At 42.6% G+C, this 27,079-nt stretch overlaps 1 protein-coding gene across 3 annotated transcripts in view; it reads right to left on the bottom strand.

Annotated features, from left to right (window-relative positions):
• Positions 1-706: 706 nt before the first annotated feature.
• The window catches only part of CDKAL1 (CDK5 regulatory subunit associated protein 1 like 1), a 608,612-nt gene continuing 582,239 nt past the window's right edge, over positions 707-27,079 (bottom strand). For all 3 annotated transcript variants that reach the window (XM_052648580.1, XM_052648579.1, XM_052648581.1), the window contains 3 exons: positions 25,794-25,877; positions 22,166-22,330; positions 707-1,524 (listed from right to left, as the gene is read on the bottom strand). In XM_052648580.1, coding sequence (XP_052504540.1) covers positions 1,333-1,524; positions 22,166-22,330; positions 25,794-25,877 — 441 coding nt within the window. In that variant the 3' untranslated portion in view covers positions 707-1,332. The remainder of the gene's footprint in view (positions 1,525-22,165; positions 22,331-25,793; positions 25,878-27,079) is intronic.

Genomic DNA, 27,079 nt, shown 5'->3' with positions numbered 1-27,079 from the left:
ACGGGCAGCCTGCTGTCTCTAGCATCAGAGGTGAAGCTTTTCTTCTGCCCTGTATAGTGTGACTCTAGGCTTTCGGTGGGTTTCCACGTCTGTAAGGTTTTCGTTAAATCAGTACTATGCTGGAACCCACTGCTTATTAATAAAGAAATGATTGCATGTATCTCAAAAAGGAAGCACCCAGCAGGCTCCCTCCCATACTCTGCTAACTCTTCTCCCTCTTCCTGCTGATGGATCAGGAAGATCCTAAGTGGCTGAGTCACTGCAGGGCTTCCAGAGGGTCAAGAGCAGATCCTTGCATTTTAAACGTGATCTCTTAGAACCACATACCAGGTTTGGGAGGTATGCACTGAAGTCTTTGATTTTTTTTTTTTTTTAAATTCAATGACTGATGACATAATTTGAACTTAGATTTCTTAAAGACACAAAAGAGGTTGAAATATTTTGGGATAAAACCACAAGCTGAAGAGGGTGGGGATTTAAAATGAAACTCTCCTGTAACCACAAGGTGCCTGATGTTCCTGTGACTGTACAGTCCAAATAAATTATTTAAATTCTGATAGTCGTGAGACTTGTTCATTACACCAACTGCTTTTATTGTAACAGAAATCACTTCATTTAGTGAACACCAATGACATCAGGTAGAAATAAACAGTTGATGTAAATAGATTCCCCCCCTCAAAAAAAAAGCCAGGAAAGGGGCAGAGCTTGTTTTAGACAAATCCAGTTTTTGAAAGTTTGTGGGTTATTAAAGAAGGGGGTGATTCCTCAGATTTTTCAAAATGTTGCCACGATCCCTTAATTGGCAGGCTCTTCCTATGCATTCCGAAAGGATTGAAGTTCCAAACACAGGTTTCCATATAAACTTTTCCATAACACATCTGCTGTGGAAAATAAAAGCTTTGTAATGTTGGGGCCCCAAACAATGCATAAAGAGAAAGATAAGATTTTAAAATGTTTATTGAAAATGGAAAATTCTTCTGCATGAGGAAGAGGTAACCAGACCCACCATACAAACAGGTTCTGACTTGAAGACTGGTGATTTAAAGGAAATGCAACCACTTGCATTTTTTTTTTTTTTGCTAAAAATAAACCCAAGGGCGCTTAATTGAAAAGATATGCTATGGCAGCCGTTATTAGATTTTAGGTCAAATAACCAATGGGTCCAACTCAATGTGAGACAGGGAAGCCTCATTAAAGAGTGTGGCTGAAGAGCCGTTAGTGAGGCCAGTATAAATCATTGCCCTTAGAGAACTGATGTGGTTGCTCTCCTTTTCTTTGAAGATTTGAATTAGAAATTTATTCTTCTTCACAGATGCTTCGGCTGGTTGTGTTTTAATTATAGACCTTGACCAAAAGCGCAAAAAGAATAGCAAACACAGCCAGGCCCACAGACATCTTCAGCGCAAAGTCCCGGTGTAGCCTTTGCAATCGTAGCACCATTCGGGAACTGGCCGACACTCGTTGATTTGCAGCTGAGGTGTGGGATACTGTGTTCAGGTGATTCCCAAGCCTGTTTCTGAATTCCTATGGAGAGAGAAACATAGAGGAAAGCAAAAGGTTTTAAGGACAAAGAAAAAGAGCAAAGCACTGATATTATATCAGTTCAGCAAAAGATTCCTAGAAGGAACTAATTTTTCTATTGAGATATAACTGACATATAACATTGTAATATTTGTATACACTGAAATGAGCATCACAGTAGGTCTCGTTACAGCACAGTTACAACATTCTTCCCTAGTAAATATTGCTTTTAAAGATCTATTCTCTAAAACTTCCAAATATACAATGCAGAATTGTTAACTATAGTCACCATGCTGTACCTTACATCCCCGTGATGTATTTCTAACTGTAAGTTTGTATCTTTTGACTCTCTTCACCCATGTCATCCACCTGCCATGCCCCTGACAACCACCGACGGGTTCATCTATACAATCAGTTTTGTTATTTGAGATTTCATGTCTTTCTCTGGTGCATTTCACTTAGTATAACGCCCTCAAGGTTCATTCATGCTGTTGTGAATGCCAAGACTTCCCTCTTTTTTATGCCTGAGTAATATTTCATTGCATACATACGCCACATCTTCCTTGTCCATTCATCCATTGATGGACATTCTGGTTGCTTCCATGCCCATGTCGTGGCTACTGTGAAAAACACTGCAATGAACATGGGAATGCAGGTATCTTTCTGAGTTAGTGTATTTGTTTCCTTTGGTCTAACACTCCAAAGTAGAATTGCTGGATTAAACCATAGTCCTATTTTTATTTGTTGAGGAAACTCCATACTGCTTTCCAGAGTGGCTGCACCAATTTACATTTCCACCAACAGTGCACGAGGGTTCCTCTTTCTCCATATGCTCACCAGCATTTGTTAGTTCTAATCTCTTCTGATAATAGCCATTCTAACAGGTATGAGGTGATATCTCATTGTGGTTTTAATTTGCATTTCCCTGATGATTAGTGCTGATGAGCATCTTTTCACGCACCTGTTGGCCATCTGTATGTCTGGTAAATTGTCTACAGTATTCAGATTCTTTGCTCATTTAAAAAATCACTTTTCTTTTTTCGTATTGAGCTACATGAGTTCTTTATATGTTTGAGGTATCAACCCCCTCATCAGATATCAAATACACAGTTTGCAAATATTTTCTCCCATTCGGTTGGCTGCCTTTTCCTTTTGTTGATGGCCTCCTTTGCACTGCAGAAGCGTTCTAGCTTGATGTAAGCAGCTTCACTTACTCCTTCATCACAGACACATTCAAACACCCACCACAGGTCAGGTGGGCTAAGTCAGGTATAAGCGACAGTTCCTTTCCTTTAAGGGTCAGACCAAGTTCATACATTTCCAGGTTATACTCAAACTATATGGGAGAGATAAAGAATGTTTATGGAGAATCAGGGCAGAATTCCCTGAAGGGCAGAACCGATATGGAGATGCATCACAAAGGAACTTAACTTTCAGGGATATGATTGTATCTACTCAGGAAAAGAATAACGACAAAGGAAAAGCCACAGGAAATAATTTTATTCAGCAAACATACTGGCTGTAGGAGGGCTGCTCCTGACCATGAGGGGGCACCTGAAGGGCTCTGGGTGGCCAGAGGGATCCACCCCATGCAGCCCTTCCATTGACCCTGGGTGCCACATAGCCCTCTGGGTGACCCTCTGGGTACCAGACATGGAAAGACTGGGAAACCCAGCTCGGCAGTAACACGAGGAGCCAGGAGATGTTACAGTGAGAATTCTGAGGTGGCGTCTGTTCCCTCAGGCATCTCTGCAGGTGTGGGGAGGACGGAGGCCCTTGGCCACTCTCAGGGGGGTTCTAGGGTTTCAAAGTGTAGTTCTGATTCCATGATATAAGATTTCCACCTGATGCACAGGCCTTAGAATCAGTGCCTCCTCTGTTGAAACCTGGATAACATTCTGAGAAACGGAGGTGGGGCTGGGGGAAGGAGAATACCAGGTGGAAGGAATGAAGCACGGGTGGGGAGGAGGGGGCGACCCAGGGGCAGGACTGCGGAAGGACAGGAGATCCACAGAAGCACCAAAGGTCCCTGAACAGCCACTTCCCTTCGCTTATTCTTTCTTTCCACGCTTTCAAACAATCCGCTAGTGACAGCCTCGGCCTCTGCGGAGAATGGCAGCCCCGCTGTGCACAGCAGAAGTGCTGGAAGTGTGCTTTACAGAGGTGACTCTGGCAGGAAAGTAGGGTGGAGTTAGGGGAAGGGAGAGAATGCGGGGAGGGGAGAGAATGCGGGGAGGGAATCTGGGGCAAGGTGTGGCGAGAGATGGGGTGGAGGGGAAAAGGACCTCCATGCTGGAGGCATGGAAAGGAGGGAACGGCAGACTTCTGACGTAGAATCAACAATACTTGAGTTCAGGTGAGTGGGTAATGGAGGGACAAAGATTAGGAAGGGGAAAATGAGAAGAACTTTCACAACCCAATTTCCACCAGCAAAGACTTACATGTGAAAGATATGGAAGAATTTTCTTGCTTTGACCGCAGGAGACTAATTGCAAAGTTAATACAGCTTTGGATCACAAGGATACATCTCTCAGGTCCAATGGCAGTCACGCCATCATTTCCTTCCAGGCTCCTTGGGGACCTGGGCTGATCCCTTGCTGTCCCTGTGCCGGGGGCCCAGACAAGGAAGCTCACAGCTGGTCAGATGGAGATACTGTCCCCACAGCAGAGACACCTGCACCTCGACGCGCCCTGGGAATCTCTCTCTTGTAAGATGGGTATTCTGCATGGTATTTTGGAGTGGGGAATATGACGACAAGCTTTCATTTGGATTTCTTTAAAATAGCCCCAAGGTCTCAAGGACAGCACTCATGGATAATGGCAGCCTTGGGAAAGAACGTGTACTTCTACAGCTGAAATGACAGCAGCTCTGCACGCTCCTCAAAAGCAGGGAGGTCGCCTAGTTCATCTCTGGGCTCTTGGAACTTCCACAGCTGCAAACACAGAGCAGGTACGCAAGCAAGTGTTCAGGAATGAATGGATGGATGGATGGGCATGAGGATGTATTGCAGATGAGATCTAGCTGGTCAAAAATGGGCTCAGCCATGTCTCTGGTGATCAATGGGCACAACTGTACATGTCATGAGTTGCTGCCTCTAGCAATTAAACCAGCACTTTCTAAGCTTAGCTTTATAAGACCAGAACTAAGAGGCTGATTAATTTCTCCTAGGCCTGTGTCCTTTGATCTTTTTAAGTCACAGATGGCTTTGAGATGTCAGTGAGGACTACTGACTGATGTGGAGGTGTCTGTGCACATATATACACAGCCTGGCTCAAACCTGGCAGATAACTTCAGGAAGTTCACAGATTCAGATACTGTGGGGCCTGATGCTTTCTCTCAAAAAAAAAAAAAAAAATCAATTCAAAATTAGGTACAGGCCCTTGGAATGGCCCCCTCAAAGTGTGAGTTCCTGAGTCTTAAGCTCTACTAGCTTCAGGGAAGAAGATCTACCCCAACCCTCAGCTCTGAAGGCTGGACCTTGGTTCTGTGCCTGCAATTCCAGAAGCTGCCACTAGGTGATCACTGGTGTTGGACCAGGGGTCAGGCTGCCCGGGGGCAGGACTAGGTGAGTCTCCAAGCTTTAATCATTTGTGTATGCTTAGTCACTCGGTTGTGTCCAACTCTTTGTGACCCCATGGACTGTAGCCCACCAGGCTCCTCTGTCCATGGGATTCTCCAGGAAAGAATACTGGACTGGGTTGCCATCTTCTTCTCCACGTCTCTTATATCTCCCGTGTTGGCAGCCAGATTCTTTACCACTGAGCCACCTGTTTGGTTGATTTTATGAAGATCCACTGGAGAAGGGAATGGCTACCCACTCCAGTTTTCTGGGCCCTGGAGAATTCCATGGACTGTATAGTCCATGGGGTCACAAAGAGTCGGACATGACTGAGCGACTTTCACTTCGTAACACCTTCCGCTTCACAAAGCTACAAGAATAGGTAAAGTACTTGTGCTCTGAGTCTGAAAAAAAAATCCCTTTGACTGTTAACAAGAGTTTCATAAAAATTTTTCCTCTGCTCCTTCCAACTCATTTGCCATAAAATTTTGCTCAAAATATAAATGGTACCTATTAAACTAGCATTGTAGATTATCTGGGGCTGGGTTTGCCTTAGTCATTCTTCCTCAGGCACTGATTTTTTTTTCCTCTCGCACGCAAACACTGAACACATTTGAACATAACTGACCCATCTGGTGCCAGCACTCTCCTGTCCTGGAGGGACAGGCTGCATCACAGGAGCGTATGGAAGTGCAGCGGCATCCCTCCACAGCCACAAGAAGCCCCCTGACCGGCCACTCTCCCTGAGAGCAATGTGAGGCTGACAACAGGGCAGCAGAGAGAAAATGCAGCCTGTCTTTACCACGCTGTGCTTCGGTTATTATCTCTGCTCAGTCGTATCTGACTCTTGGTGACCCCATGGACTGTAGCCCGTCACGCTTCTCTGTCCATGGGATTCTCCAGGCAAGAATACTGGAGTGGGTTGCCATTCCCTTCTCCAGGGGATCTTCCTGACCCAGGGATCGAACCCAGGTCTCCCGCATTGCAGGTGGATTCTTCACCATCTGAGCCTCCAGGTCTTCACTCTGTACTAATTCACGATCTTGATTAAAAGAGTCTGATGATGTGTTTTTAAATATGATTGAAAAGAAGTTTCTCAGATGACAGAGTAATTGGTAGCCAACTACAACTGCAGGTTTGTACATTTCAATTGTCAACTACCACTGGGATACTGAAGGAAAAGTAATTTGGAAATAAAGGAAATACAAGGACTTTCTCAGAGTCCAAGTTCCTCTAACATGCAAATGTACAACTACTGCAGTTTCCACAGTCAGAGCAGCATTCACGGTTAGAAAATAATGTATATAGTATTTCCAGGCTGTAATGGAACAAAGTGCTTATAGGTGAAGTGATGATAAATAACCAGTAGCAAGCTAAAGTTTAAACATTCACATTGCATAGAATAATGCACATAACTGACTTTAGAGGAGAAAAACTTGGCATAGTCAATAGTTCTGTAAACAGCAGGCTTGAACCTTCCATAAACCTCTTAAACATTTGCAGAGTTATTAACTTTTGAAATTCAAGACACACTTTTATCTCTCAAGCTATAATACAACAAATACAAGAAATTTTATTATTTACTATAACCAAACATCAACAGTCAGATTTATCATTCTTAAGAAGTCAAATTCCATTTAGAAGTGCCTTTACAAAACAGAAACAAAGCAGGATATGACCTTTGCTCAGTCAAAAAGATTCATGTATTTATCTAGTCATAGTAGATTAAGGACATATTGAGAAAGTGCTAACTTTAATTAACATGATCTTTCCTCCTTGTAAATCTCACTTTCATTGATTAAGTTCTAAACATACTTACATCCAAATTCTTAAACATATTCTACAAATTTTCAAAGGTGTAGCTTATCAAATCCTATTAAAGCAATAAATCTATTAGAATAGAACCATGAATATACACTAAAAAAAAAAAAAAAATCCTAGAAACCGAACCAATTTTGATGTTCAGAAACCTCAGGAAGCAGATACCACTTTCCTCCAATATCTCACATTGCTGTGGTGCTATTTTCAAGGAAACCAAAAAGGAAGGAACTAAGTCACAGCCAGCTCCAACTTCCTTCTCCTTTTCACCAAAAACATTTATAAAGAGAGACACGGCTGCAGAGCCAGAGGCATAAGGATCCGGCAAGACAGGCGGAAGGTAAGCTCTGTGCATCAACACGAAGGAGAAGGCTCAGTGTTTCTGGAACGTTCCCCAAGTGTCCAGCACATGTTTTTATTCCCCATGCCATCTCTCCTTTAATTCTCCCAACCACTCAGTGAAGAAGTTAACATGAGTTTCTCCCAACCTGAAGTACTTGTCCAATTTATAGAGTAGGTGTAAGGGGGGAAGGAAGGGAAAGGTATGGCTTTAGTCATATTAAGTCTAGCTTGGGTAGTTACACATCAGAGATATACTTATAATGCAATGCGAACAAATGAGGAAAATCAAGGCACTGCTTAACTATTAAAACAACTGCCAGTATCAAGATTCCTACCAAACTGACTTTGTCCACTTCACAGGGAGGTAATGGTGTTGTTCTGTGTTTCCCTATAGAATGCCCTTCCAGGAAAACCAGCCTCAGGTCAGGTGATTTCACACGACCTGTCTTGCGGCTCTGAGCCACGCTGAGACTCAGTAAATGTGACCGGTGGATGGTATGTCATTGGGTTTTCTCTGCATGGGCGACACGCACACATCCCTAATCTGCTCACATTAGAACATGTTGCAAAATGTGTTTTAATGAGGAACAGTTGGTCTGGTTCTGCTCAAATAAAAGACATCCCTGTAAGAGAGCTGCCACCTGTCTCCCCATCTTGCAGTGCAGCTTCTAAGTGAATTCTTCAGCCCCTGCCACCTGCAGGTGCTGCCAGGGCCCAGCGATGGCATTCCATGTGCCAGCTCCCCTTCCTGGATGAACAGACAACCTTGTCCCTGCGTTCGTGTCATTATCTGATGCCAGGACAGACAGGGGGTTACAGAGGCCAAGTCAACCTTTCTCCACTATTCTTCGGGACATTTCTCTAATTGGGAGCATATTAATACCACGTCACTAAGAGTGTTCATTATCTCCAAACCAAACATGGTAGCATTTTCTAGCTCTTGCAGTCTCCGGAAAGAATGCTACATATACAGTCCATTAGTGTTACAGGCACATCATCATGTAAGAGGATCAACAAATGAAACTTGGAATCTATTACACCTGTTCATTTATTCTGGGAGAAAACTGGCATTGGAAAACCTCTGTTGCAATTACAAGATGACAGCACAGCACCCTCAGCCTTTGGGTGCCACGCAGGGCATGAGCAATTCCAAATCAGCCATTATTCATGTGTCATTTCCCCTCCCCCTCCCCTCAAATGTGTACTTGCTATCAGATCATTAAAACTGCAAAGAAAAGGTTTTCAACTGGACCACATACACACTTAAAAAACTCACCATGATCTTAGTTTTTTTCATCTTATTTTGGTGATCGAGTAAACACATGGCTTTACTAATAAGGCCAAACATAAATTATTAAACTATCTACCATAGGATCAAATGCATTTCAGATTCTATCCTGAATAATTCTGGCTTGACATCCACCAAAGAAACAGATCTGATGTGCCCCTGTGTGGTCGCGGTGACCCCCCCTTGTTAGGTGCCCAACCTTCTGACTTGAGCTGCGCCAAGTAAAAGAAAGATACATAATCATATCAAAAACAAAAGCTCGGCATCTGCCCATCACCTAATTTCCTGTAAGATAGTATTTCATCCTACTCAAGAGATCTGAAAACAACTCTTAAGCTCTGAACTTCTTTTAACAAATTCAAAATATTTCTTATGTGTAAATTTTCTCATGGCCCAGAGGCACTGTTACAGCTTGAAGTGGAAGCTAACAGGGAGGAAGGAAAAATCATTTGATATCTTATAACTCAAGATAAATTAGAGTTCAGAATCTTTTTTTAACTGAGCCTGAACATATGGCCTACACAGAAAATCTATCAAAACCAAATATGTGATCAATGCAAGGAAACAGTCTTAAAATATACATTATGCAGTGCAATACACTATTGGAAAAGAAACTCAAGATCTCCTAATTTTGAAGAGTTGGCTTAGAATACAAAATTATCTTCAGAGCAGAAAACTACCTCTATCGTAACTACATTTTATCCCTAAAATATAAACCTAGGGAGGCAGACCTTCACTCAAGCATCCCTAATGTCACTGCTGAAGAGAGTCCCGGGAAGAAGCGATGAACGAAGGTGACTGCTCAGTCTTGCTGCCTTCTCAACCCTCCACCGTGGGCTTCTATCTGAATGCTTTCATCTTCTTTGACCTTCTTAATCTTAGCACCAAATGTCCATTCAAATAAACCTACACTTTCCTTACTTTCAACTTCTTACACTTACCAAAGTAAGGAGCAGGGTAGGGTAGAGAGTCAGAAGCAAAGTTAATAGTACAGTTCTCTCTTCTGCTTACTAAATATCAGCCACAGATGTGTACACACACCCACACAGACACCCACATCCATACACACTCCAAGAGGCTTGCTTAGAACTATAAAGCCTGGGATTACAATGTTCATGACAGTAGCAGAAATCAGAACTCATCTATTCCAAATTATTGGCTGGAAATAAGCAAGCTGCTCCACAGGTGTGGTAAAGTTAAAGAAAAAGAAGGGATGAATTGGGTCAAAATGCTTCATTGACAGTTAATTAAGTCCTTTCGATAATCTCTTAAACCACAACCGAAACCATCCTCCTCCTCACGTGCAGGAAACTGAACTGGGATGTAGATGACTGTAACAACTGAGTGCTTTAAAGTTAATCTTTAATCAATTCAACTCAAAATAATTACTCTTAGGGATTTTGTCCAAATAGGTCACTGTGACAGTGTTTTGGCAGATATTTGGGTTTTAAACAATAAGAACAACAACAAGAAAAAAATGGGTGATGTTACCTGCTGTCACAATCAACCCTGTCATCCTAAGTATTATCCTCAGTGCCACTGGATATATTGTTTTAGAATCAATGAGGTAAGGGATACCCCAACAGCACAAATATATTCACTCATTCATTCGTTCATGAGACACCGAGTGAGCAGGCACTATTTCAGACATTAAGGCCAGAGGAGTCAGCAAAGCAGAACAGCTCAGCCCTCATGGATGGGACTGCTAACACATAAATATTTGCTATGTCTGATGGTAAGATGTACCAGCAGGACAGCGGGTACTAGGTCTGACCGAACGTGGAGTTAACTAGTTTACAGAGGGCTCCTCAGGAAGCCTCAGGAATAAGGTGGTATTTCAGCAGAGACCTGAATGGAGGAGATGACAGACATGTCACATGGCATCTAAGAGAAGCATGCTCCATGCAGAGGGACAAGCAAGCGGGAAGGCCCTCTGCAGGGAGCAAACCCGGTGTGTTCACATCCAAGGAGCAGCATGAGCTGGTGGCTGGCTCAGCGGGTTCGACGGGGAAGAGGTTGATGATACGGTAGAGAGACCAGCAGAGTGGGCACGGCACTAGGCCTTGGAGGTCACTACAGGGCCTTTGGCTTCCATGCTGAGTGTCATGGGAAACCCTAGACTTTAAAAAAAAATTTTTTTTTCCTGTGATGAGACACATATAACATAAAAATTACCATTTGAATCATTTTTAAGTATACAGATCAGTGGCAATTATGATTGTCATGTTGTACAACCATCCCCACTGTCTCTTTCTAAAACTTTTTCATCGCTCCAAACAGAAACCCTACAACCATTAAGAAACAACTCTTGTACCCACAACCTCTGACAAACTCCAATCTACTTTCTGGCTCTACAGAAAGAGGCTCTGCTTATTCTAGATCTTGTATATAAGTGGAATCCTGTAATATCTGTTTTTTTGTGTGCCCATGGCAGAAAGTGAAGAGGAACTAAAAAGCCTGATGAAAGTGAAGAGGAGAGTGAAAAAGTTGGCTTAAAGCTCAACATTCAGAAAACGAAGATCATGGCATCCAGTCCCATCACTTCATGGGAAATAGATGGGGAAACAGTGGAAACAGTGTCAGACTTTTTTTGGGGGGGGCTCCAAAATCACTGCAGATGGTGATGGCAGCTATGAAATTAAAAGATGCTTACTCCTTGGAAGAAAAGTTATGACAACCTAGACAGAATATTCAAAAGCAGAGACATTACTTTGCCGACTAAGGTCCGTCTAGTCAAGGCTATGGTTTTTCCAGTGGTCATGTATGGATATGAGAGTTGGACTGTGAAGAAGGCTGAGCGCCAAAGAATTGATGCTTTTGAACTGTGGTGTTGGAGAAGACTCTTGAGAGTCCCTTGGACTGCAATGAGATCCAACCAATCCATTCTGAAGGAGATCAACCCTGGGATTTCTTTGGAAGGACTGATGCTAAAGCTGAAACTCCAGTACTTTGGCCACCTCATGCGAAGAGTTGACTCACTGGAAAAGACTCTGATGCTGGGAGGGATTGGGGGCAGGAGGAGAAGGGGACGACCAAGGATGAGATGGCTGGATGGCATCATGGACTCCATGGACGTGAGTCTGAGTGAACTCCGGGAGTTGGTGATGGACAGGGAGGCCTGGCGTGCTGTGATTCATGGGGTCGCAGAGTCGGACACGACTGAGCGACTGAACTGAACTGACAGGTCACTTAGCATAATGTTTTCAAGGTTCATCCTTGTGGTAGCAAATATCAGAACTTCATTTCTTTTTATGGCTGAACAAAATTCCATTGCATGTATAGATCAACATATCAAACACATTGTTTAATCCATTTATTTGTTGATGGACACTTGGATTGTTTTCAGCTTTTGACTATAGTGAATAATGTTGCTATGAACACTGGTATACAATACAAATAGAACAAGTATCTATTTGAATGCCTGCTTTTAATTTTGTTGAGTATATATGTTAGGTCATGGACTCCTAGATGATTTTGAGCACAGGAGAGACGTGATCTGACTTTTATAGAGGGTAAAAACAGGGAGACCAATTAGGCAGATTGTTTGTGTTTATTATCAGATTATACAGTACAGAGCATGGAAAACCACCTCCTACAAGAATTTTTTTTTTTTTTAAAGCCTGTAGCAAGTAACACTATCCTACACCATGGATGCTTTTTGACAGTTCAGAGGAACTGACATCATCTGAAGGAGGGCAGAAAAGAAACATCACTCAAAGTCAATGAAAAGGGGAAACTTAGAAACACAATCACAAAGTATTTATTTTAGGTAACTATACTTTAAAAAACACTGTTGCGGTTAGAAACATTACTGAAAAGACCAATGACCACCTCTTCTTCTCACCATGGATGTGATATTAACATCTCAGTTAACCAGGCCCAAATAAATCTTCAGTGATCATCAGCATGCCACCAATTTTGTACCACGCAGTCACGGATCACTTCTTCCATGCCAGTACCACTGGGTGCCTCCCATGCATCATCTCCTTTCATTGCCAGAATTACTCTATTGAATAGACTCTATTACCCTCAATTTATAGAAGAGGAAACACACCTTGAGATGGCAAGTAACCAGCCAATGATCACACAGTTATCAGGGACAGAACCAAAATCCCAAATCTATGTAGAAAGATCACAAAGTTTATGTGCTTGAGGGATATACTAGTCTTTCAGTGTGGATAACTGCAAGAAAGAATCCCCAGGAGCCAGGGGCCTCCAGAAGGAAAATGCTGACCTCGATTATGTACATCTCCAGTGTTTTTTGGCTTTTATTTTTTTGTCTTTTGGACGTCTTTCTCAAGTGGTGGCAAATTTGAAAGTTACCAGATCTTACTTTTACAGGTTGACTTCCTACCAGATAACTGTTGACTTGACACATGGCTTGTACATTTATGTTTCTCAGTAATTTTATACAATGGCATCAGGGAGGTTGAGGGACAGGAGAGAATTTCTTTCTCTGGAGCCCTTTAAATTTAAAATGTGGCAAACTATGCTACAAAACAGAAAGTATTCATAGGCACAACTCAAAGTGAGTACTCTGAACACAACAGGAGACATAGGCTGAAAATTGATGGTTAGAAGCATGCCTGGTTCTAAGGTACTCATCATTATAGTTTCCGTGAAAAGAATTTAAACTTGCAAGATTATTATCAATTTAAAAGAGGCTTTTGCAATCTGCTTATCAAGATGTCAAATGACTTCAAAGAGCAGGTTGGGTGGCTTGACTGTGATGTTTTTTTTAGCCTTTGAAGAATATACTAATGTCCTGAGCTGAAGGAACTGAGGATTATCAGCCTATCCTGCACTGTCAACCTCCCTGCCTCTGGCCAAGAAAGCCTCCCTACCACCGTGCGCATCAGTAAGAGTCAAGTTCATTCAACAAACGTGTACAGAGCACCAGCTCTGAGTCAGGAGCTGTGCTATGACCCAAAGCTGGTGGCAAATGGAGCAGCCGGGGCAGCCCTGCTCCTGTGAACTTGGCTTACACACAGGCAACTTTCACCATTACACTCGTGCTCAAAACCCTTCCAACGTGCATGGCAGAAACTTCCAGTACTCCCTCATATCTTATTCATACAGAAATGTGTATCTCCTAAACTCTAGGCCATGTGAATACTTCTGGCCAATGGACATAAATAGAAATACCCTACGCCCCTCCTGTGCGAGGCAGTGAAGAGCTGGCTTTCTAGGCAGCCGACCTGGGTCCCTGAGTGCCCGTGTAGAGCAGACAAGCCCTAATTCGAGATCACCCAATAAATGGTACGAGATGTGTTGCAGTGAAGAGCAGGAAATAAACCTTTCCTGTGTTAAGCCTGAGATTTCAGGGTTAATATGTACTGCAGTATCATAGACTAATACATGCACTTTACTGTATTGGGTTGGCCAGAAAGTTCATTCAGGTTTTCCTGTCACATCTTATGAAAAACCCAAATGAGCTGTTTAGTCAACCCAGTGTAACATGCCACCGTTGGTGTTGTTTGGTCATAAGTCATTATCTGGCTCTTTTTTTGACCCCATGGACTGTAGCCCACCAGGCTCCTCTGTCCATGGCATTTCCCAGGCAAAAATACTGGCGTGGGTTGCCATTTCCTTCTCTGCAGGATCTTCCCAAACCAGGGATCAAATCTGTGTCTCCTGCATTGGCAGGTGGATTCTTTACCACTGAGCCACCTGGTAAACCCAATATAATCTGCTACTTCACTTCAAAGCTCAGGGGCCCACTTTTTACAATGAACATTATTATACACTTGCGCCCAACTGCCCACGTCTCCTTACAGATGCCCAAAGAAAGCCCAATTCATTCCTGCTCATTCTGTCACTGACTTATGTTCCTTTGGCATTGAGAAGAATCTTCTCCTTCACTTGCCTGATTAAGTCCTTCTTATCTTCCAGTCCAGTTCTAATCCCATCAGACCCATGACACCCTCTGCGGGGGAACTGTGTGAACACCCTCATCACACTAGTGTTCTCCCCACTGGAAATTCCACCTCACTGATCCAGATTCCAGGAAACACGTTCCATCTTCCCATCCTCTCTGTCCTTCTGGTACAAATCTGAGGCCCTGGTTCCACACTCAGATGCAACAGGTCTGAGACACGGATTGTGAAGCAAGCTTTGTCGGGAAGTAGACAGGAGCTCGGGGCTTCTGTCTTGCTGGGGCAAGAGGGGCAGAGGCAACATCTCTTACTAGCAGCTTCTATGTGGTTTGGGCCTTATTTCTGGAAAACTTAGCGAAGAGTCTGCTCCGCAGCCCTTCTAATTATTCTGTGAACCGCTCAGTATCCCTTTTTAGACCCCTTACTGTTTACCTGTTTTCTGTCGTCTTTAGAGAACCCTGATCCATATATTCGCTGATCCCTCAACTCTACAAAGGTCTCCCGTCTTCCAATTTCTTATGATCTGATGTCATCTCATTTATCACTTTATATATTACAGATTTTGTTCAAAAAGCACCTGTCTTCCTTTCCCAACTACACTTCCATCTCCTTGAGGGCAAGGATCACACTTTAGACTCCTGACCCCAAGCAGTGACTGGAATAGTGCTGGACCTACTTTACAGACTGATCGGAGGACTACTTAATTTATCATACGAATGAGGACCCCTCAAAGAATGAAAAAAGGGCATCGTTATTAATCATACCAGGACAGCAGGTGTAAACCAGGACCGTCCCAGACAAACTGAGACGTGATCATACTCGGCACTGCTTACTGATGCCTGAGTAAAAAGCTCAAGACTTTTGCAAGGAAAGGAACATAGTCCAAATGAGAATACCAAAGAGCAGTCTTGGGCACCTTAGATTTGGTGAGAATCACCTATAAAACTTTCATCACCAGAGCAATGACGTCACACTGGGTAGCCAGTGCACACCCACAGGATCCTTTCTCTCACTCCAATCCCTCCCAACAAGGGTCACAACAGAACAGCAGTGCTATCAGAAGAACATCCAGACTAAAATCTCAAAGGCTAAGACCATGCTTATTATTTCTATCTCCAATATGTAGTCCGGTGCTGGGATAGGATGTTCAATAAGTGCTAGGACATATTCTAAGAGGCCAGGCACTACCTGTGGGTTGAACGTGTGAGTCATTCAGGCTTGGCGGTCTGATCCTTTTCTCTCACCCTGAGCCCCTCCTTGCTCTGGGAGTCTGCCCCCGCCTTTGCCTCAAGCCCCTTGCACCTGCTTCCCCACATGTGGACAAAGGATGCAAAGGACCCAGTCCCACCCTAGGATGCCTCTGTGCACAGCCATGTAAAGGACACTTTGAGTGTTCTTGCTGCTCTAATCCAGGCTGGAATCATAAGTGGAGGTAACACAGGTAAGAAGGCTCAACACCCAGCACATAGTAGAGGCTCAGTAAACGGCAGCTATTATTATCATCACTGAGGTAGGGTCAGTCCCTTGATGTATGCAGTTCCCCTCACCATGCCCTGGCCACAAGCCTCAAGAGGGGAAATATCATGAGTGATTGCACAGTTAGTGATACAAGTGAAATGAAAGCTAGTGGTTTAGCATCAGCTTGCTCTGACCACACTGTGGATGGTACTCAAACTGGTGAGTGGAAGGCACTGCTAACATACTAAAGGCCTTTTGAACTGACATAATCAAATGAGTTAGGCTGTAATCCCCAATAAATTCAGCTCAAGAGCACAGAATAAAAGCTATATATCTAGACTGTGAAACCCAAATATGCCCTAACAGATCTACAAATGAAATTAAGTAGAAGCCGTAAGAACGGAAGAAATGGACTAAATATTAAACGTGCTGCAGCTGTCACTGTGACACCGATTTAACATATGGGTGATGAAGAATTCAATCCTATATGAAGTCAAAAAGGAAAAAAAAAAACCAACTAGGAAAAACTGCTTTGGAATTGGAGCCAGTATCTTGGCGGGGTGGGGGAGGTGTGGAAGGGAAAATAGGAAGGAACACACCCTCATTTGCTTCTAACACGGTTAGCTGATCTGTTTGAAATTAGATCTACTTTCAAATGTTTTAACTTAATTATTAAGCCATTTCTTAACCTCATGAATGCAGTTTTCATGCACTTTCAAATCTGGCCCTGAACTAATAGACCCTTTTACTTCAGTGGTTTTGGAAATGAATGTTAGATGGAGAGGAAAGCATTTTAACGATGCCCTTCTAAGGGTCAAAGCTCTGAAAATATAGTATAGTTTGTACATAAAACTCAGTACACCTGAATATCCTGCTGGCCCTTTGTCTAGTAATGAGGCAAACCACGCCACCCTTTAAAACTCCTGCTTCCTCTCTGCGGGCAGTCGGCTGTGTTGGTGCTGAGCTATCTGACCGCTCAAGTGAATACATTATTAGGATCAAAGTCCCGGTAGATGAGAAACAGGTGACAGCCCAGGACCCTGGGGCAGCCTTCCCTTCCCTTGTGAGAAACAGGGCAGGTCCTGGTCTCCATTCTAGAATATTCTTCTTTAAAAGGCAGTGTAAGGAATAAGAGAAAGAAATGCCTGGCAGTAAGAACAGTCAGTGATATAAGACTGTTATGAGTCTCTCTCTGTGAATTTGTCATTCTCACTGTGCGGAGGAACCCTTAAATTGATCTGTATGAAATCCATGGCTGATGAGCACAACGTTTGCAATGATACACGACTGTGCAATTTTTACCTTCATTGCCTAAAGTAAAATGATGCTCTAGCATGTGCTGCAAATTATAATGATAATTATTATTAATTATCAGTGACCAACATTTACTGTAAAAGGAGCTGACATTTATTGATTGCTGAGTCATTTCTACGGAAATCCTATGAAGTGGGTACTACTGTTATTCCCCAGTTCCAGAGGCAAGAACTAAGTTGTAAAGAGGCTGAATAAGTGTCCCAAGCTCTGTTTCTTATGGTAAATCAGGGATTCAAATGCAGATGATCAGAATACAGAATCCATGTTATTTGCTATACTGTGTTGGATGGTGAAGACCAATGGAAGCAGTGTACCCCTCAGAACCTCAGAACAGTAAAGACACTAAAATAAAAGCCATTAAATCACTGATTTTTAAAGGAATACTTACTGCATCCCTTTATCAAATATTAACGTACATACTATGCAGTGGGTACGTTGTCCACATTATCTAATTTAATCTTCTGCAAATCACTCATCTCCATTTATAGATGGAGAGACTTGACTGAAGAAGGTGTGCTGTACAACACTGTAGGAATTGTGGTCTCAACCCACACCTGCCAGACTCCAAGTCCCAAGCTCTTTTCAGAGAGCCACCCTGCCTCTTCTTCCTTTAAAGTGATTCTTCACAAATAAGAAGAAACCTAAAAAGAGGAACACTTTGGAATAAAACTGCTTACTTCTAAGTTTAGAATTAGGAGAGAATCTTCTTCTTTTCTCTCTTTTGCAAGGCACAAAATAGCTCTGACTTCTTGAGTATGGATCTAAGAGATGGGAGGATTCAAATGGTATATAACAGGGCCCACAGAAGGAGCAGAAACATCAGCCGTGAACCTGGTTCGTCTTTATCAAGCAGCAGCAGCGCTCCCATTCCCTGGTATTCCTAAGGCAGACTCGCAGCTCGAACACCTCTTAGAACAAGGGGAAGACGGTTAACACTGTCCATTTTCTCATCCTTTTTTTCCTCTCTTTTTGTACCTAGTGTAAGCTCACTCTGGATATTAAAAATCTGGTATTACTACATTAAAATAGTAAAACTCCTTTTACAAATATCAAACACTCCTCCCCCACTTGAGCATCATTTTCTTGGAAGAGTGGGTCTTGAATTTCAGCATGCATCTGTATTATCTAGACAGCCTTTGAAGAAACAGAGGACGAGGTCCCTCTCCTAGAGTTTCTATTCAGTTTTGGGTTGGGGCCCATGCATTTGCCTTATAACAAGTTCCCATATACTGCTGATGCTGCCAATCTGGGGACCACATTTGAGAATCACTATCATAGAAGTGAAGTTGAAGTCGCTGAGTCATGTCCGACTCTTTGCGACCCCATCAACTGTAGCCTACCAGGCTTCTCCGTCCATGGGATTTTCCAGGCAAGAGTACTGGAGTGGGTTGGCATTTCCTTCTCCAACTATCGTAGAACATCTATGAAAATGTACACGTCCTCTGCTTTCTCCCATCTCTTCTTCATCCTAAGAACAAAGCTGCCTGACAGTGTCCACAGAAAAATGCACAATCTGTCCCTTATGTTTTTACCCCTTTGAACCCTACAGTGCTTTCCATAGGATAACTATTACATAGCTTTTTCTCTGAAATTAATTATCCTTAAAGAATACTTATTCAAAAATGTTCCCTATTTGGTTAGAGGTGGTATTTTTGGCTCCCATCTTCTCTAAAAATAATCAGACAAATTTTGTCTCTCTATCCTATTCTCTTTTTTCCTCTATTCTTCTAACCAAACTGAAAAGAAGAGCAATAACCATTTAAAAATGTTACTACATGCTGTTTTTATTAGGATATAATTTCTTAGAGGACAGTTACCTTTTGACTCTACAGAAGCTTTTCTTTTCTACCATGCTATGGGTATTTACATAACTAGCATTATTTGAAAATAACTAGGCCTTATTTCTATTAATATTTACAGAATTCAAAGTCCTGCCACAGGGGAGGCATTCAACCCATTTTTGTCAGATGAAATATTTCAAACACAGAGTCTTAGAGACAGCTGAGGTCCAGAGAACCTAAGTGATGTACAGAAGGTCAGAATCTATCACCACAGAGGCCAGAATCCTATGATCCAATCTCGTAACTCCCACCTGGCCTGTGCGTACCTCTCCCAGTTTTATCAAAAGTCAGTGGTTTTGCCTAAAGTGAGACAAAATAAGTCCAAAGTAGCGTGGGGCTTCCCTGGTGGCTCAGAGGTTAAAGCGTCTGGCTCCAATGCGGGAGACCCAGGTTTGATTCCTGGATCGGGAAGATCCCCTGGAGAAGGAAATGGTAACCCACTCCAGTATTCTTGCCTGGAGAATCCCATGGACGGAGAAGGCTAGTAGGCTACAGTCCATGGGGTCACAAAGAGTAGGACACGACTGAGTGACTTCACCTTAAAGAATAATCATAATGTTCTCAATTAAGGAAACATATTTACTACGGGAAACACTTTTTTTTTTTTTTTTTTTACAGTATTTTGCTTTAGATGCTTTGGCTTTTCTAGATTTCTTATAATGTGTGGAGGAGGAAGCATTTACTGTAGAAAAACTCAGGAAAAGCCAAGAAAATTTAAGATAGAAATTCTGATGGGATTAGTTTCTTTGGCACTGAATAGATAACCCTATCAGAGAAATCCACCGCTGCCCCTGCCCCCACCATTCGATGTGCACTGCATAATCACAGCTAAATAATTAACAACCAAAGGTCATCTTCAGAGTCTGCTGTTTCTAAAGCAGCTAGATTTAGAGGAAAGGGGAGATAACCACTTAGTAATGACTCACTATGTCCCAAGCCTGGTTTTAGGTGGTTTACATACACTATCGAATGCTTTCCTTTCAACAACCCCATGAAAGAAATGATTATCGCCATTTAACAGACTAAACCAAAGCTCAGAGGAGTAAATCGACAAGTTGAGATGCAAACTCAGGTCTATCTGACCCCAGGGTCACATTTCATCCACAGAGTGAAGCTCATTTTTTCACTGAAGAGTTCCAGCACCTTTATCAGAGCTCAAAGAGCTCAAAATGTCTGAGGCAGGATTATAACCTCTATCGCCTTCCTCTAAATCCTATAAAAATGGAAGCTGTTCTCCTGTTTAATCTATTTTGGTTCATATCATCAGCAAAAACATTTGTAACACCAGGACAAATGCTTTTTTGAAGGAGGCTTTTTGACCCCACGTTTGGCATATCTTTAGAAGCAGACAAATAATGAAGCGGAAAGCTCTATTCATTAATTTACATGAAGTCACAAATGGTGATAAAGGGCTGCCGGATGTTCCCCTTAATGTAAATGCACAAATCAATATTCTGAACCCTTTGGCCTCATGCCTGAGATCAACCTGTATTTCCTAGAGGGGCAGAAGGGCCAGCAGTCAAATGACCTTTATCCACATCTCACCTAGGACTTTAGGGTCAACCCAGCCCAGAGGAGGGCTGGTCGGGGAGCTGATGACACCATTTCCCAGGCTGGAGAGAGGCAGAGGAGAATAGAAAAGGCTGGCCTGTGGAATTTAAACGGGGCTGCCCTCTTAGAAAGTAACATTATAGTGAAGGAACCAATGAAAAGGTGCTGCTTTTCCTCATTTGTATATAATTATAATGTGATGTTTTAAAATACCATCCATTTTGATAGGCATACATGAAGGAATTAAATCAGGCAGGGTCTTTGAAATAACAGTTTGCCCACTGCTGCTATTTGCCATAAAATCCTTTTCACTGTGGCAATTTAAAATCAACCTTGTAAAACATACCATGAGGAAAAACAGATTTTTTTTTTTTAAGTCACTTGCTTGAAAAATTTCTGAAGTACTACCTAACATATCAAAAGCAATATAGTTCAAATGCTGGATGTCATTGCTCCTTCCCGGTCATCCATCCAAACCCGCAAGTATGATGTATGATATTTTCCTAAACAACAGAAAACATTAATTTCTATGCTTATATGGTTATCAAGTTGGAGAGTTCCCTCCTGGTCAAGTAGGCTGACACACTTGGCAGGGTCATATCAGTCAGATGGCTATGCCCACAGAGTCTTCACATGTCCTTGTCAAGCTCGTGAGAAGTGTCATTCACTTTCCGATTTCAGAACTGTCATCACAATAGGTGAGAATATAGATAATACGACCCTCTTTGTCACTATTCCTAACATTTAATTAACATGCCTTTGCCATTTCTCTGGGGCGGGGGGTGGGGTGGGAGATGATACATCTACTAAAACAAATTTGGAGTTATACAGCCAAATAAATATCACTCATCATTTTTCTGAATGTTAAGTCAGTGCTCTACTTTTTATTTTTTTTTTGGAGCACTTAACAATTGTGTTGAAGAAAGGACATCAAATGATGCTTAGAAATGTGATACACATTTTCATTTCACACTCCATCAGCTTTTACAGCTGTAGCTCAATGAAATGTAGGAGAGAGCCTGGCAAACAGCCATATTTACCAAGGTATAAAATAGGGGTCAGGTTACTTTTTTATAGAAAGAAAAAAAAAATGTTTAATTTTCACTCCACATGACTAAAGCAGATACTCAGCTAAAACCCTTGAGAAAGGCACCATAACCACATCCACTGACATGGTTTACTGCCTGTTTAACTGTAGGTAGGTTTTTTTTTTTTTTAACTGTATTATAACCATCTTCACACAGCACAAAAATGACCCTTTTCTTACCTGCTTCCACTCAGGACTGACACAGAAACATACTGGATCAGATCATCTTTGGTGTTAAATCTTTCACCTGGAAATATTGGCTTCTGCCCTCTGCCTCTAGCCTAGAAGCAGAAAGAGCTTCTTCCCTCCGCAGGCAGAGAAGCAAAGCTACAGGCATCAGCAAAAATGCATCTTTCTAATTCGAATTTCAATCTGTCAGAAAGGATTAAAGCCTCATGCATATATAAAAAGGGAACTGTACAAGATAACAGAAACATGGTTGGAAATCACTGAGCTCCCATAGCTGCCTTTTTACCAGCTGGGCAGAGAGGAAGGCCGCTTTTACCCACCTCTGTTAAACCTGAGACTTCTCCTCTTGCTAATGGTTTGCTGATGGATGGCGTGTATACTTTGGCGTCCGAAACTGGCTGCCCCTTCATAAAATGTTTTCCTGATTCATAAATGTCCACTTCAACCATTTTCCCCATGAATATGGGGTTCTTTGGCACTAAAACCTGAAAAAAAATGACAGAAGACTTAATTTTTAAAAACGAAATTTTATCTTAGAACAGTTTGAGGTTTACAGAATTATTGTTAACATAGCACAGAGAGCTCACACACCCCAGGTGCAATTTCCCTCTCATTAACATCTAACGTTGGTATGATACATTTGTCACAATTAATAAGCCAATATTGATGCATTGTTGTTGTTCAGTCACTAAGCTGTGTCTGACTCTTTGTGAACCCATGGAATGCAGCACGCCAGGCTTCCCTGACCTTCACGATCTCCCACAGCTTGCTCAAATGCATGTCCATTGAGTCGGTGATGCCATCCACCCATCTCATCCTCTGTCGTCCCCTTCTCCTCCTGCCCTCAATCTTTCCCAGCTTCGGGGTCTTTTCCAATGAGTTGGCTCTTTGCATGAGGTGGACAAAGTATTGATGTATTACTATGAACTAAAGTCTATAATTTATTCAAATTTCCTCACTTGTCTCTTAATGTCCTTTTTCTCTTCGGGGATCCCATCTTAAGTGGGCTCTATCTTCCAGATGCTCAAAAATCTGGGTATCTAGCACGGGGAGGGCATTTCTGGGAGGGGTGGGGCCGCAGACAGTGCTCACTCCTTGCAGGACGACTGCGGTCCTAAGGCACGTGGAAGGCACAGCCAGTCACTTTTGAACAGGCCTTTGATATCCCGCTCTCGGCTGCCCCAGGCAATGAAGAAAACTGAGACAACACCGATGAAACCCTCATATGTTTGGAACCTTGCAAGTTCACTGTCAGAGTCATGATTTAAGCAGCCACTTTAAATTAAGGCCTGAATATTTGGCTGCATATGTGTGTGTGTCTGTGTGTACATGCCTGTTGTTTTGGGGGAAGAAGAAGAACATTTCACAGCCCCTTTTTCGATAGTTCAAACCTTGGTGTTTGGAGCTAAATGACTTCTTTAACTGATGGTTTCCATCATTTCTTTTACTCTGTTATAAAATGCATGTTATTTGCTAGCTCTGTGTCCACACAGAACCAGCTCCTCTGAAGGGTACTTTGGCTGGCTCACAGGAAATTGTCAGATGGTCTCTTTCCACTAAGATTACAGATCAAGGTACGTGTTTACTTCCAGCAAATGTTTCTCTTCTTCTGGGACCTACGGGTAGCCCGTATGTATTCTGTTCTCCCTCACACTTCTATTTCAGAACTGGAGCTACCTGCCAATCTTTTCAAGTCAGAATCCAAAATAAACAGCCTAATTCTGATCCAGCAGTCTACTCTGATATCTACATACAATCTTCACTTCTGGAGGTCATCTTTTGTAGAAAAATAATTCCTATGAAATCTTCGATAGGCTTGGTTGTAGAGACCAAAACAAAAAAAAAAAGTCAGATGAGAGCCAGAAATTCCACAGCCAGTTTCTCCGAGAGGCCAAATTGGATCTTGGTGTTTCTGAGTTTGATTTTTTATGACCATTGAGTACACTGCTTCATCAAAGTATAGGAAAAAGGTCACCTGGGTGGTGGATTACTCATGGCAAGCAAATGAACCAAGAGAGCCTTAGTGTCAGGATATGAAAGCCCTTTTAAATCAGTTTTTATAAAACAAGAAAATCTCTAGAGTAAACTGTCCCTGGGAGATCTGGTAGTATTCTGGGGGAAAATAACTCTCCTTGATCTGCTGCCTTGATCTGAATGAAGAGCTCAGTGTTTTTTGCCCCTCCGGTTTTAATAATTGGAAAAAGCTCCACTGCTTTAAACTGGAGGAAACAGCTAATGAGGCACGCCATCGCCTTTAAAATGAAGGGGAAAAAAAGTTCCCTGCTGAGGCAAAAACCCAGATGGCAAGAGAAAGAAGAGGAAAGAGGCTACCAAAATATAATCCAGCTCCTCCAGAGAGCTGCGCAGAAGGCTGGCCTGAAGGGAAGAGGGTTCTCTGGAGTCGATTACAGAGATGGAGAATGGGGAAGGCTCAGCTCAAACATGGAGGGCTGGGATCAGTCCTCAACTGGCTGGCTCAGAAGGGAAAGAATCTGACTGCAATGCAGGAGACCCAGGTTCAATCCCTGGGTCGGGAAGGCCCTCTGGAGGAGAAATGGCAACCCATTCCAGCATCCTCGCCCGGAGAATTCCATGGGCAGAGGAGCCTGGCGGGCTACAGTTCATGGGGTCGCAAAGAGTCAGACACAACTTACCAACTAAACAACCACCACCACCTCAACTGTAGTCTCTGCTGCTGCTGCTGCTGCTAAGTCGCTTCAGTCATGTCCGACTCTGTGTGACACCATAGACGGGGGCCCACTGTCTCTGGGATTCTCTAGGCAAGAACGCTGGAGTGGGTTGCCATTTCCTTCTCCAATGCATGAAAGTGAAAAGCGAAAGTGAAATCGCTCAGTCGTGCCCAACTCTTAGTGACCCCATAGACTGCAGCCTACCAGGCTCCTCTGTCCATGGGATTTTCCAGGCAAGAGTACTGGAGTGGGGTGCCATTGCCTTCTCCAACTGTAGTCTCTACTGGCGCCTAAACAGGGCATGTTCAGCCTGGGCCTTGTAAAGCTCTCCCCTGTTCCCTGAGGACCCAGTGCCCGGCGTGAGATGAGTTCACATGGGACACCCATGCTCAAGCCCCCTCCCACTCCTGCTTCCCTGCTTCTAACACAGAAGGTTAGCCTTCTAACACAGAAGGTCGGCTTCCCTTGCCAATGGCCCCTGAAGGAGGTACTGTCTGCTTTAGTCACTTTTGAATTGCTTTACCCCCTGGGGAAGTGTAATCCCAAACACTGAACTAGAAGTCTGGCTGCTGGTGCAGCAAAGCCCGCTGCCTTAGACGGGCAGGGACTGGGGAGCCCCTTCAGGTGCGCCTCAAAGAAAACTCTCCAAGTGAAGCTAGTGTGATCCTCACTCTGGTCTCCAAAGTTGTTCACACAATGTGAGCTGAGTCCAAGGAACACACTCTTTTCCTTTTGCCTCCAGTGCTTTTCATTATGATGGAAGTTTAAAAAAAAAAAGGCAATACAAAAAAATAAAACCCTGAAACTAAAAAAGCCAACCAACAGACAACCAACCAAAAGCCTGTTAGAGCGCTGAGACAGGGAGAGGAAGTCCCCACCCTTCCAGGCTGATGTCGCTGGTGCAGACATCCTTCCTGTCCGCTGGACAGAACTTTTCCCTCCATGGTGCCAGGCTGTGGGAGGCTGGGGCGGTCAGAACTGCCGGTTTCAAACTCCCCAACGCCAGAGGCTGCTCCCATCAAAGATGAATGAGGACTAAAACAGAGTTACTCCTTTGGATAGAATGTTTTATAGATTAAGCCACAAAGATAAGCCCCACGTTAGCTTGGCTGGCTTGATTCTATAAAATAGCCTTCCTGCCACAAGATGCTATCAATACGAATCTTGGCTACTTTAAGTCTCTTTTGCTTAAATTGATTTACTTTCAGAATTCTTTCTCATTGTGGAGAAATCCTGAGAGTGTGGGAGTGTCTCTTACCTGCTCGTAGAATCGATTGTGAGCAACATAAAACTTGGAATCAAAAGATTCTTCGGTGACTAACACTTGTTGTCTCTGACCAATCTGCGGAAAAAGGGGAGAAAAAATTAGGAGCCATCAGGCAAATGTCTGAGAATCCAAAATAAATGCCAACCCAGTTATGGACCAGCAAGTCATGTCTTTTTAAATTGTTTTTTAAGATTTTTTTTAAAAAATGTGGACCATTTTTGAAGTCTTTGTTGAGTTTATTACAATATTGCTTCTATTTTATGTGTTGGTTTTCTGGCTGTGAGGGATGTGGGATCTCAGCTCCTCGACCAGGGATGGAACCCACACCCTGAGCACTGGAAGATGACGTCCTAACCGCTGGACCACTGGGGAAGTCCCACGCTGGGTCTTCTTGAATTTAAAGTAAATCTAGATTGCTAGCTACTTAACAGCCAATACAGAATCACAGATGCAAATTTCCAGAAAGGCATTATTATTTATGTAGTAATATAAAATTTGGGTAGAAAAAATCTTATTGTCTTAGAGAACTATGAAGCAAAACTTGATCTTATGTCTTCCTTCAACAGAAGTTAGATAATTAAGGCTTCTGAGACATACAAAAATCTTCTAAATATCACTTTGTTTCTTGAAACAAAGTTGCAAAACAAGCCAGAACAAGCTGCTTCTAATCCAAATTCATGAAAATATTTTGGCAATATGAGAGGCTGGTAATAAACATTAATTTGAGTTATGAGGGATGTAACACTAAAGAAAACACCTCAAAAACTAGTCATTAAGTTTCTGCACCTAAACATTTCATATGCTGCATGCAATTCTGAAATTATTGATTAATTCAGTTATTTGCTTAATATATACATTTTCTCTCTCATGGGCAACTGTCTCTTTTTTTGCTGCAGCTGTGACTGCATATTCATTTTATTTTTTTAAGAGACTATTCTCTACAGGATCTGTATTTATGATTTAAGCATGAATTTTTAATAACCAAGAAGTTAAATTAGCCAGAACGTTGGTTAAAGCAATGTGACCATTCTAAATTATTCTACCATTTCCAAGTTTATTCCACTGTGAAATGCAACATTTAAAGTATCCGTTATTTGTTTTTTTAAACAAGGTTGTCAAAATGGCTGATGTAGCAAACCAGCTATATTAGATGATTATGCCTAGAATCATTCTTGCCTTTGCTCCTTGATAAATGCATCCCTCCATGTTAAAGTACACTGGCAAGATTTTTTTGAACAAAATCCCTTTTCTCATATGCAGGGACTTGTCACCATGTT

Source organism: Budorcas taxicolor, chromosome 11, assembly GCF_023091745.1.
Source record: "Budorcas taxicolor isolate Tak-1 chromosome 11, Takin1.1, whole genome shotgun sequence".
Classification (NCBI taxonomy): Eukaryota; Metazoa; Chordata; class Mammalia; order Artiodactyla; family Bovidae; genus Budorcas; species Budorcas taxicolor.
Note: the sequence above shows the minus strand (reverse complement) of the source record. Positions and strands in the feature narration are given on the sequence as shown.